Source organism: Dermochelys coriacea, chromosome 4 (assembly GCF_009764565.3).
Source record: "Dermochelys coriacea isolate rDerCor1 chromosome 4, rDerCor1.pri.v4, whole genome shotgun sequence".
Taxonomy (NCBI): Eukaryota; Metazoa; Chordata; order Testudines; family Dermochelyidae; genus Dermochelys; species Dermochelys coriacea.
The window spans coordinates 71,410,902-71,424,352 of record NC_050071.1 but is presented as its reverse complement, the minus strand read 5'-3'; the positions used below and the strand labels follow the sequence as shown (position 1 = coordinate 71,424,352).

General features: G+C 40.5%; 1 protein-coding gene across 10 annotated transcripts in view; it reads left to right on the top strand.

Moving 5' to 3' along the window:
- The first annotated feature begins 856 nt into the window (after window positions 1–856).
- The window catches only part of CBR4 (carbonyl reductase 4), a 56,221-nt gene continuing 43,626 nt past the window's right edge, over window positions 857–13,451 (top strand). For 2 of the 10 annotated variants that reach the window (XR_006280847.1, XM_038399955.2), the window contains exons 1-5: window positions 887–1,052; window positions 3,187–3,328; window positions 4,314–4,434; window positions 6,613–6,749; window positions 8,141–8,275. Coding sequence is in view for 9 of the 10 variants with exons in the window: in XM_038399955.2 (XP_038255883.2) it covers window positions 894–1,052; window positions 3,187–3,328; window positions 4,314–4,434; window positions 6,613–6,749; window positions 8,141–8,275 (694 nt within the window). In the remaining variant the exon portion in view is untranslated. The other 8 variants (XM_043513346.1, XM_038399957.2, XM_043513345.1 and 5 more) reach the window with 8 other exon arrangements.

The window sequence follows — 13,451 nt, the reverse complement described above, 5'->3', positions numbered from 1 at the left end:
ATTCAAAAATTAATAATTGGCTCAAAATCATGAGACTTTAAAAAACTGATTCATTTATTGTGCGTGCGTGTGTGTTTTTAGCAACTCTGAGGACTAGAATTTACTCAATGTTGGCAACTCCTGTGATTTCACCAGTTCATGATCTGTGCTGTTTTTCTTAAGAGCCTTGGCTCCTGGAAGCAATGGACTAGGGGCTAAAACTCAGCTTTTGTTTAAAAATCAATTTCTGGTCCTCGCCGTTGTAGAGAAAAGCCTGAGAACATGAGGGCACCCAAAAGGCTCAGTAACCAGAAGCCAAATAAAAATCACCTAGCCTGTAGTAGTAATAAAAATTCTTTTTTTAATCACTTATGCCTTTGAGGGGCCTGACTGATGCATCGCTCGAGGTTAGCGTTACTGCTTTTTGTTTCAAATGAAAGAGAGTCTCCTGCACTACGCCCAGAAACGTAGGGCTTGAGGGGCCCTTGGGAGCCCAGAATCACTGCTGTTTTCGCAGCTGCATCACTGTACTGACTCGTATTCAATGTGTAACCCCCTGCTGTGACTCCAGGGAGCGGGGCTTTATCGCCACCTGCTAAAACCGACCAAGGCTGGTCTGGGGGATGGCAGTGGCTGGGGCAAGGGCCATGTTGTCCGGTGGGGAGGAGCGGCTGAGGTGAGGCAGCATCGACGTCGAAACCTGTGGGTGGTGTTTAATTGGTGGACGATTATTCCTAGTCCAACCCAAACAGTCGGTGGGGGAGGGCGCCTTCGGTCTGTGAGCCCCGCGCCGCAGCAGCCGCCGGAGCGTCCCCGGAGCACCCCTTACTACAAGTCCCAGCACGCACTGCTCCCTAATAATGCCGGCCGCTACAGGCGCTCTGTCTGCGGCCCGAGCAGTCCGGCCGCATTGCATGCCGGGAGCAGTAGTCGCTGGCAGGAGCGGCGGTCCAGCGTCCACCCGTGGGCCGCAACGAATGAAGGGGTGCGCGCGCGTTTTTCCAAGTAACAGCGCGAGCGAGGTCGGGGGAGGAACGCAGACGGGTGCCGCAGAGCTCGGCGTGGTCTCCACGGTAACCGGCTACTGCTGAATGCCGCTGCGCCACCCGAATGACAAGCGCCTAAACTAGCGCGAGGCCAAGGGCGCCTGCGGCGGAACTGGGGGGGGGGGAGCGCGAGGCTCCAACGCTGCTTGCTCCGCCCCAGGGAGCCGGTTGCCGCTACTCGAGGCGGGCTGGCCAACTGCTGCTCCCCCCTAGGGAAGGCTGGCGGCAGGCGCAGGCGGAGCTGGAGCTGGGGGAGAGCGGGAGCGGGAGCGGGAGCGGGGGCTCGGCCCCGCACGGAGGGGCTGGGTGGGTGGGTGAACGCCCGGGGGCGCTGCCTGCCCGATGGGCCGCGCTCTGCTGGCTGGGTCTGCGCCGCTCGCGTGAAGCTCCCGTGGGTGGCGGGAGGCTGCGCTGCAGTCTCCTGGAGCCGAGGCTGAAGGCGACTCCTGGGAGCTGTCCGAGCTCCTCTGGGTGTTCGCCGTTCCGGGCCGGGCCCCCGTAGCGTTCTCCCCGCGCTGCCCCTGCAGGGCGGCTGTGCGCATGGCGGCCTGCTTGCCGGAAGAGTCAACAGTCCCGTTCATTCCCAGAGGCGTGAAACTCGGAGGAGCAAGTCACACCGCGCGGGCGTGGGAGACCAGCGGTGTGGAGACATCACGGGAAGGAGAAAAGGCCTGGCTGGGACACTGTTGGGTCTTGGGAGTGAAATGGTGTATAGCAGCTGCTGCATCCAGCGTCCCTGCCCGAGCAGATACTAGAGCTGTTCAAACTTTGACCAGCAGCCAAAATGGCCCCAGCAGCCCCAGTGGTAGAAAAGGTGCAAGACCCAGCCCCTTCACTAGACTCGGTACCAATACAGGGATAGATTTTTCTCCCTAGGACCCAGTCCATCACGCCTTTTTCATGTGAGTAGTTCCATAATGGCCAGAGTTGGTAAAGCGTTTTGAAATCCTTTGATAAAAGCGGCTGTGGTACAAAACAAACGTCTGGAAAGATGAGGGTTCTGTAGTGTCTCAAAGGTGAGAATATTGTGGTACGACCTTGTGGTAAAAGACACAGAGCAGTGATTCAGTAAGGGGGAATGACCCTATAAAATCTTGTTGATTCACTTCCGGGCTACTCTCTGTTGAAACTGCCAGTTGCAATGGTCCTTTGTGGACCGATGATTTATTCTGACTTTTATTTTTCTTAAAGGGTATTATCAGATATTTAGAAATCTCCCAACAGATTGTATAAAACTGCTAAAAGGAGTCTGTGTAGTTCCAGAATATTTTCATGTTAAAAACCTATGTTCATAATTTCCCCTGACATAACATGGCAGTTCACTGAAAAGATACCTTTTGGCATTCTTTCCATAACCAGCAGAAAAGAAATGAGGCCTCTTTTCTACCCTCACCTCTCCCACAGGAAGCAACATTATAATGGCAAAGTGACAAATTCTAGAGCCCTTATTCTGTCTTTACTAAGGTTTTGACCTGAAGTTAGGTACATACCTGCTCAAGCATCATTTCAACTCATTAAACAAGCTTTTTATTATTTAAAAGCAGAAGCAATGAACAAAATACTGTTTGGTTAGTGGCAATGTAAACACAGTAAGTGTTACTAATAAAAATAGTGTATGTTATGGTTCATAGATACTTGGGATGAATTTTGTGGCCATGGTGAAAAGACTGAGTGGCTTTAATATCAGAAGTGCTAATACAGTAATCACGTTTCATTCTTGAGTTGGCTTTGAAAAGACCGAATTTTATAAGCACTGACTTGAGTAGGTATATAATGAGCTTTACAATTATATTGCTTGCAAACTTTGTCACACTCTCTTAAAATAATAGTTAATTTGTGGTTAGTGATTATCTGACTGAAAAATTGAAGATTATCTGTAATTCAAAAATTTTAGTACACTTGTTTCTCACCTGAAGATATTCCACCTTAACACATAGCTAATAGTGTTTAGTTCAGCTGTTTTTGTTAAAGTTTAAATATAAACAATAAACTATGAATACAGTAACACTGAATCAACCTGATACAACAGAGTGCTGTATTCTCATTGACTTCAGTGGGAATGGAAGATAATTGGCACCATAGAGGATCAGGTCCTAAAATATGTGGTGCCTGTCACTGATGATGATAGACTTATTTGCTGTTTGTGAATTATTCTTTGGAGATGGCCAAAGTTTGTGCCATTTTTGGAGGATCCCGAGGAATTGGAAAAGCTGTTGCACAACTGCTGGCATGGAAAGGATACCACTTGGCTATTATTGCTAGAAATCTGGAAGTAGCTCAAACTACTGTGAATCACCTTGGGGGTATGTATATTGCTTTGTTACTGTTTGTTCATGCACTGTCCACTGTTTAGATAACTGGTAAGAGTAATACAGTAATATATCTAAACTGAGCATTTTCCCAAATGCGGGTGAAAGTAAAAGGCAGAGCATCTGTTTGAGAATTAAGCCACATATAACAAAGCAGATGGGAGGATTTACTATCTGACCTAGTGTGAATAATGGCCTGGGCCTGTTCTCATGATTGTCAATAGAAAAGTTCTCATTAACTTCACTGGGAGCAAGATGGTCTATTTTGTTCTTAAATTTGTGTAGCTTCAAAATGAATGTCCAGTGAATTTTGTGTATGTATTATAAAGTGCATTTAAACTATTTTTGAGTATACTTGTGTGTACTGCTCTTTTGAAATTTAAGCCATGAAATCTTGGGCCTGACACTGGCAGGGTTTGGGTTAACTGAAAAAAATGGTTTTTGCAGATAGGAAAAGTGTGTAAATTCCAAACAGCATTTAAGAACCATCTATTCTTTTGGAATTTTACAGTTATAGTATTTTATAACTATAATGTTCTGCATTTCAGAGCAGTTCATACAGCACTTTACTTTTTTTCCCAAATATATAATCTTCATAACACTCCTACCAGGAAGGTAAGTCAGTAATTGTTACAGACACCCTTTTACAGATGGGGTAACCCGAGATTAAGGCAGTCATCCACAGTCATGTGAGTTGGTGACAGAAATGGCGTTAAAACTTTGCAATTCTTGGCTTCCAGCCAACTGAGACCTCAAACTGCTCTAGACCACGTTGATTCGAAACTTGAAAAGGGCCAAAAAATACAAAACACAAGAAAGTATCGTAACTAATCAGCAGACTTCCTGAAACTTGTCCTCATTTAACTCTCCTTTGAGGTGGAGCAGATTTCTTAAATTAGAACTAGTTCAGCATCTGTGTTTACTATTATTTTGCTATTTATATTTACTTTTAGCCTAATGCAACTTCATTTCAATACAGCAGGTCATATGGCACTTAGCTGTGATGTAACCATGGAGCAAGATGTCCAAAATACACTTGAGGAGGTGGAGAAGAATTTAGGTCATGTTAATTACTTGGTTAATGCTGCTGGAGTCAACAGGTTAGATTTATGTTATAAGTAAGAGTAGGCCATGCATTCTTGTTGAAAGGTACTAAATATACTAATGCCTGGTCGTCTACACTACCTAAGATCTGCAACTTCAGCTACGAGAATAGCGTTGCTGAAGTCGACATATCTTAGGTCGACTTACCACGCGTGCTCATGGCGCAGGGTTGACTGCTGCCGCTCCCCCGTCGACTCCGCTTCCGCCTCTTGCCGCGGTGGAGCACAGAAGTCGACGGCAGAGTGATTGGGGATTGATCGATCATTACCCACCAATCCGGCGGGTAGTGTAGACGTACCCTAAGAGAGTAACTGCAAAATTAAACACATTATTAATGGCTTTAAAAATGAATTGAAATGTATCTGAAGACTGTGTATTGTGGTCAGTGTTGTTGTAGCCAGAACAACAGATGCAAAACCTGTAGACATAATTACTGCTATGGTGATCAACACCCTCCGCAACACATTTTTCGGGATCCATGGGTCTTGTACATGTACTAAATATCCTAAAAACAACTGTGGGTGTGAAATAAGACAATCATTATGCTCTCAAATGAACTCTCACAGAAAAATGATAAGACAAAAACACCTTTATCACCTGTGGGTGAAAAATTTTCACCAGGCGATTACTCTAGGTATGACCACTCAGTGCTCATTCTCAAAGGAAACCTGCACAACACTTTCAAAAGATGAGCCTGGGAGCATAAATTCATAACTTTGCTAGACACCAAAAAACATAGACTGAATAAAGACACTGGATCTATGGCTTATTACAACAATCTGTAACCCTTCCCTCCCCCTCATGACTTGAGCGGTGCCAGCAGTGCAAGTAGGCCGGTATGCCGTACCAGCAAGCCATTTATAGCCAGTATGGCGTACCGGAAAGACACCGCAGCAACCTTGCCAAAGGAGAGGGCTGGGGGTTCTGGTCATTTCCCCGCTGGGAGGGGCAGTGGGGAAAGGAGCAGAATGCTAGCATTTCCTCCGGTGGCTGTACCGCCCCCAGCCTCGCCCACCCAGCCCTGTCTCTGGCAGTGCTGCTGCTGTAGTACAAGGAAGGATGGAGATGCAGCTCCGGTGCTGGGAGTTCTGCTTCTTTCTCCACTGCTGCCCCTGCTGGGAGGGGCAGCGGGGAACGGAGCAGAACTCTGGCAGCTCCCCAGCCGCTGTACCGCTGGCCCCTCAGCCCTGTCTCCGGCACAGCAGGAGTAGTACAGAGCACACCTCCCCCGCCCCAGGTAATATTGGATGGATGTGGGGAGGGGATGGGGAGAGCGTGGGTGCCCTGGGCTGGGGGTGGGGCAGTGAGGAGTCACATGGGGTAGTCACGTGCCCCCCTTAGTTGATGACCCTCCCGTACTGGTAAGACATGGATTTTATTTACACCACTTTGAGGTGCTAAGGGGCTATTTCTCCTTGAATAGTCCCTTGAAAAATGTGGTGTTTAGCATAAGTAGTTAATATGTTCCACCTTGTGTTTTAGCTGTGACACTAAGGATATGTCTACACTGCAATTAAATACCTGCAGGTGGCCTGTGGGTTTGTTTGTTTGTTTTAAATACACATTAGGGCTTGGTCTGGAGCCTGAGCTTTAGGACCGTCCCTAGGGTCCCAGTGCTCAGGTTCCAGCTATACCACAATTTTATGGCCTTGCGATCTTGAGTCAGCTGACATGGGCCAGCTGTGGGTATCTAATTGCAGTGACGACGTACCCTCCAAGTCCATTTTCCAGACCTGAGAATATCTCTGAGTAAGTTCGAAAGCTTCTCTTTCTCTTCAATAGAAGTTAGTCCAATAAAAGATATTACTTCTCTCCTTGTCTTTCTGTTGTACTCACAGATATAAACTCCAGTACAAATATATCTAAATATATTACAAGCGGTCAAATGTATTCGCTCAGAGGACTGTCAAACACTGTCATCCATTAGAAATTAGTGTTTGACAGTCCTCTGAGTGAATACATTTGACTGCTTGTAATATACTATCGGCAAAATGGCTGATGCAGGCCTTATGTCTTATTAGTGTGGATAATTTTTCAGTGTTATCAAGAACAGTGCTAGTGCATGTAGGGTCAAATTCTTCCCGGATGGAACACTATTCTGGGCAACTAAATTTGACCAGGGATGACTTAAACCAGTTTTTCAGGGTTTTTGTGTTTTGGGGCTTTTTTGACAGGGATGGCTTGTTGCTGAGAACCACATCTGAAGATATGGTATCCCAAATTAACACTAACCTTCTGGGGACAATGTTGACATGCAAAGCTGCTGTAAGGCATATGCTTCAACAGCATGGAGGTGCTATTGTTAACATAGGTGAGTCTCCACTTTAGGCAAGTTGAAGGTAGTTAATTATATTTAAATGACTTTCTTAGACACGGTCTTAGAAATTTCATGTTAAAAGGTATACCTCTAAAAACATATAGTAAGAATCCAAAATTGAAACAATTGTAGGAAATACATAATATCCTGGAATTAATGTTTTACCATTGGGTCCAGTTACTTGAAGAGGGGTATAATCAAATAATAAAAAAATTCTCCACGCTTCATTTTGAAAATATTCTGCCTATTATTATTATGCTCCAAGCCTGGAATGAGCTTCAAATGATTAGACCTCTGTGCCCATTTGAAGCTAATTGCAAGATGAAAACCAAAGATTCCTACAACTGAAAAATAAGATATTTCCCCCCTCTATTTTCCCAGTATATTTACCTGTCACTATTCATAGCAGTTGATGTAAAGTTAGCTTGGTTGTTTTCTCTGGAGAGTCTGATAGATTTCTCTGTTTGTGAACGACAATAATATGTTAAATAATTAGGAAAATGTGGTAGGTTTTTTTTTATAACCATAACAATTGGGAAGAGGATTCAAAGGCAAATGTAATATTTAATGTTAGTTTTAATTTTAAAAAAAGACAAGATTACAGATTTACACTGCCCTTTAAAGCAATCCAGAAGTAACACACTCTATGAAAGGCTGAAGGAGTATTATGTTTTTTCATTTACGATGAATTTTGTGTGTATGGTTAGGTGTTTTTTTTTTATTCCTGGTTCTGCAAACACTTACACATTCAAGTAACTTTATGCACGTGTGTTTTCTCATTAAACTCATTGAGTCACTATTTTCTTAGCCTTTCTTTTGTGAACACATTGTTCCTTTTTAAATTTTTTCAGCAATCTCTGAATGTAAACACAGCTCGTGTCAGTGGTAAATAAAGTCCTTCTAAAACCTTTAGTCTGCATTTCATCATGCTTTTATAATCTTCCTGTAACTTCTGCCTATTATTTCTCTGTTTTGATTTTAATTAAGAATAAGGCACGGCTTTTTTTTCTCTCTAGGAAGGTATTATTCAGGGAGCTTTGCCACACACTTACTATAACTTTCTCTTGCATATTTGTACGAACTATACATAGATAACTGAGAGATTTGCTGTCAGTGATAAGTTAATATGCAGGAAGCAATCTTATTTTCATTACTTTATTTGTAATCTTAACTTTCTCTCCAATAGTTAGGCATGTATTCAAGGGAAGATTTGAGTTCTAACTTGCAAATGGGGACTCTACATGCATATCAAGCTCTAATAATTGCTGTTATTTAAAAGGATGGTGATTAAAAGTTCTGACTTCAGTAAAGCCACAACATTGCTATTATAAAAGATTAAATTTAGCCTGTCATTTGGCCTCTGTTTGCTCTTTTGTTTGTTTTAGGAAGTATTGTTGGACTCAAGGGCAATTCTGGTCAGAGTGTGTACAGTGCCAGCAAAGCAGGATTAGTTGGATTTTCACGCTCTCTTGCTAAAGAAGTAGCAAGAAAGAAAATTCGAGTCAACATGGTTGCTCCAGGTTAGTTCATGATTAAGATACTAAATCTCTGTACATTTTTTTTGATTACTTCAGTTATAGATCAGCAAGGTTGGAACAAAGAAGCGCTTACTATTTGCTTATTGTAAGCAAATCTGAAAGTCAGAAACTATTTATAAAAATACACTGAGAAAAATACTGCTAAGTAGCAGGTTTTAGGCTAGTTTCTAAACAGAATGGTAATCTTTTATTTAAAAGGGTTTTTTTTTAGAAAAATTTTGTCTATCTTATTACTCGGCCCATTTTTTCATATGAATGTGCTTAAGGGAATAAATGTGTGTTCCTTCTTGAGTATCTGTTTTAATTTTGTTTGCTTATCCTTTACTTCTGTGAACTAACCCAGTGTAGAAAAGGAAATTTAAGAAACGCTGCGTGAGGAGGAATTTCTCTTTTATAGGAGATTCCTTTCTATATTTGCATTGTCCTTAATGTTGCAGACTCTTAGTAGACAAAAGAAAATGGATAAGAGAGGGCATATTGTACTATTTCCTAATGGGACTGATCTTTCAATTTCTTAAAGGGACATATAGTTGTATGGGGTAGAAAGGGGTAATTTTAAATGGTTGGATGCCAAGTAATTGTATTATTATAAATTACTAAAAATGTTTAGAGAAACTAGAAATAGTAAGCCAATTCTTATTAATTTTTTCTCTTATTGCCAGTTTCAAGATGGGATTCTTTACATACCTTTGGGTACACCATAATTGAGATTCAGCAAAATAATCAAGTTATTGACCATGGCTATTTTGTTAAAGAAAGGAATAGAAAACATTAAACAAAGCAACACAAGTGACAGAATCCAACTAATAAACCTGTTACAGAACAGAATAATAGAAGTATGCCTCTCTCTGGAGAGCTTTTAGCAGAGATTACATCTCTGAGAGTGGACTTGCCTTGGTGTGGCACTTTTTTCTCTTTGTAAATTGAAACAAAGGCCCTATTTCCCAAAATTAGTATGAAACCATACTTAGTCTATCCTTAGAGAACAAAGAATGTTTGTGTTCTTTGCAAAATAATTTCAAAATCAGGTGGATCCTGTTTGGTATATATCATTGATAATCAAAACATGCTATATTTGGGCAGAGTAAGCAATTTTTACTAAATTCCATGAAATCCAAGAAAATATTTAAATCACTTCCTTAGAAGAAGCCATTTAAGGGGCTGTCTTGAGACTGGCTAGTTAAGAATCTTATATCCAATTAAATTCCACTGTTTCTCTATTTACTGATGATTAGCCCCATTTCTTCTCCAAGAATACACAGTTTAACTTGTTGGTGAATAACAAGAGAAACTATTAATATTTTAAGTTATTGCATTTCACTATTCCAATAAAATAATTAGTTTTAAATCTAATCCTTTAACCGTGTCTTAGTTTATCTCACCATTGTTAAAATCTTGAGGAGGTTTTCTTAGGTTGGTTTCTTTTTGAGTCTTCTGTGTTTCTTCGTTGCTGTGGCACCTTGCTTGTAGAGGTGGACTGGATGAATTATGTAGTGCTTGCTGTTTTTAAGCAGGGTGGAGAGGATGTGTGTGACGGGCTCTCATTTCAGAGGGTTTTTTTTTTATACTCTTCCTATTTCCATGAAATTATAGGACAGTAAGCCTCTTTCAGACATGTTTAGATTCAAAGTTTGTTGCTATCTCTCTTTCATTGGCACCCTGCTTGCAGGGTTAGATTTGGTGATACCTTTATCTCCTGAATATGCAGTCTGCTTAATGAATATTAACAGCAACATTTCTCCAAGTGCCTTTGTTCTTCACATCAGCCATATTATCAGAGGCTCGTTCACCTGCACATCTACCAATGTGATATGTGCCAGCAATGCCCCTCTGCCATGTACATTGGCCAAACAGGACAGTCTCTACGTAAAAGAATATATGGACACACATCAGACGTCAAGAATTATAACATTCAAAAACCAGTCGGAGAACACTTCACTCTCCCTGGTCACTCGATTACAAACCTAAGAGTGGCAATACTACAACAAAAAAACTTCAAAAACAGACTCCAATGAGAAACTGTTGAATTGGAATTAATTTGCAAATTGGACACCATTAACTTAGGCTTGAATACAGACTGGGAGTGGATGGGTCATTACACAAAGTAAAACTATTTCCCCATGCTTATTTTTTCCCCCCTACTGTTACTCACACCTTCTTGTCAACTGTTGGAAATGGGCCATCCTGATTATCACTACAAAAGGGTTTTTTTTCTCTTACTGATAATAGCTCAACTTAACTGATCACTCTCGTTATAGCGGGTATGGCAACATCCATTTTTTCATTGTGTGTGTGTGTGTGTGTGTGTGTGTGTGTGCGCATCTTCCTACTGTATTTTCCACTGCATGCATCCGATGAAGTGGGTTTTAGCCCACGAAAGCTTATGCTCAAATAAATTTTAGTCTCTAAGGTGCCACAAGTACTTGTCGTTCTTTTTTTGCTGATTCAGACTAACACGGCTACCACTCTGAAACCTTTGTTGTTTTTGAATGGCAAAAGTCTCAGATAAATTTAAAAGTTAAAATTAACTTTTTTTTCTTTTTATTCAGTCCATTTTCTGAAATTTCCAATTTTATTAGTTTGACAGGAAATGAAGTGGTTTTCGAAAAGCCCAAACATTCCTGTCAGGGTGGATTTGATTTAAATCATGATTTAAATTACTAGTCAGGAAGACTTGATTTAATCATGGATTTTTACATAAAAGTGCATTTTTGTTAGTTGTTATAACCTTAATACATATTCTTCACAACTCAGATAGATGTAGGTTTCATTTTCACACTATACATTTTTAAAGTGATTTATTTTGAAAACTTTTCAGATGAGTTTTATAGCTATATTAGAAAATGAATGATTGGTCATTTCATTAACCAAAGGTATTTGAAGCAGCAATTTATGAAGTCATTGGGAAGTGAACGATCTCCAATTCAACAGGTTAATCATTAATATTTGGAGAATTTTCTTGCCATGCTGTATTAGGAGGAGAACATCACCAGACAGAGGTTTAAATTTTTTATTTAACTAAAACAACAACTTTGTGTATTCTGGATTTTTTTCTTCAACAGCAAACATATAATATTTTAACAAAACAATCATATGAATTTTTTAATTTAGGTAAACATTCAATTTTTTTAAAATCAGGTTTGTTTTTGTTAATTGCTTTTAACTAAAGTAGTTAAATGAAATATTTAAAAATAAAAAAATCAACGATGTCAGCCAGGTCAACATGAGAAACTTAAAATTTTGGCTTCTGCAGCCTACTTAGTTATTTTGACCTTCATTTTCCTGTTTGTTCATAATCTGGAAAAGAAAAACAATCTTTCCTGCTTTTTCAGGTCCCAAATGATTCTCAATTTGGAATGAATTAGTCCAAAGGAAGAAAATATTCTTTCTACACCAGCAGAAGAAGCTACTGCTGTGAATTGTGAGATTTATCACTTCAGCTGTCTCTGAATCCAAGTGCTTAAGTGACTTCCACCAGTTCACTGGTGTGACTTTCTTTAAAACATCATCAGCAAAAAATATATTTCTTGAATGGTTTACCCTTAGCTCTGAAGTTTACTATAGTTGGCATTTATGGAGGGATAATTGCTGGATGTCCATGTCATAGCCAACACCTCTTCCTCAGCAGTTAAGATTTGACTCTGGTACCGAGTATTGAGAATATTTGCAAGAAAATGAGCTGGTGATAGTGCTTGTCCCATTTGTTTTTTTTAATGCTTGTAATTTAATTCTGTCATTGCATATTTCTTTTTTTAATATGTCCCTCAGTTACTTCCAATTTTCAACAGCGTCAGCAATAAAATAGCTATTTCCCTGCATTTTGTTCAAGGCTACAGAAATAGGCTTCAGGGTACTCAGCATGTTCAACATTTCTCTTAAGCCCAACGTTGAAAACTTTGGCTGTGACAATGCGATCTATTTTTTCACGATTTTGTTCACAAATTGTCATCGGTTAGTCCAGTTCTTGATATAGTGCTCAAAACAGTTCGCTACTGAGTTCCATCGCACGTCTTGTGGGAGAGTTAGCTTGGTTCCTCCCACTTCTTTCAGAGCAGCTGCTGCAAAGTGGTTGTTACGAAAGTGTTTTGCAATTTCAACAACATGAGCCTTTATTTCTGGAACACTGAAGTTTTTGGCTAGGAGGTGCATCAAATGAGCACTGCAATCGTATGTTAGCTTGAGACTCTCTTCACCCTCGTCTAAATAATTTCTTCTCATCTTGGATACATTTGCGGCATTGTCTGTGAACAAGCTGCATACTAGACATTTTGAATTTTTTTCCCCAGAGTTTGTTATAGCTTTTACTGCTGCTACTTGTAAGTATTCTGCGCATTTTCTGATGTATCAGTTGTTTCTGTAAGGAAGACAGTCCCTTCTTCTGTTATCACACAAGCACATACAACAGGATCATTGTGGACATTGCTCCACCCATCAAAACTCAGGTTAACAATTTCACCCTCTAGACCTTATGCACGCTGCTCAATTGCTCTTTCATACACTTTATCCAGCAGTTTGCCTGCGACATCTGCTCTGTTGTGTGGACTGTATCCTGGTCTTAATGACTGAACCATGTTAATGAAGTGTGGGTTCTCAATCATATGGAAAGGAGAGTTTGTTGCATAAGCAAACCGGGCGACTTTTTCATCAATTACCTCTTTTTGTAATCTGTTGGTTCTTATCACACACTTACCTATGGTTGTTTCTGGATGATGGAGATTTTGTGTTTTCTTTTTGCTACTGGGGATATACTGTGGCTATGTGAAACACATGATGTGACTGAAACACTATCATTGGTAGATAACTCTGAAACTATAGAAAATGATGGTGATTTTGAAGGTGGGTAGTCTTCAGAATCCTGTATGTTGAGGATGGATTCTCCTAAACACAATAAGTCAACAGTTATTTATTTATTGTTACCGTACTGCTCATTTAGTATTACTCATTGACATTCAGTACTACTTTAAAGGTGAAATTGTAAAAGGAATATCTGCCTATTTCAGCTATTAATTTTCTTTTCACAACTGCCTCTAAAATGATAGTTACTACCCTATGGTACTATGTTTTTTTTGCTCAAACATGAGAATTCAAGAATAATCCAGAAGGAAGACAGGCAGTCCTTAATAAAAAGTTTATCAACCTGAAAATGTCCTGCATGTTC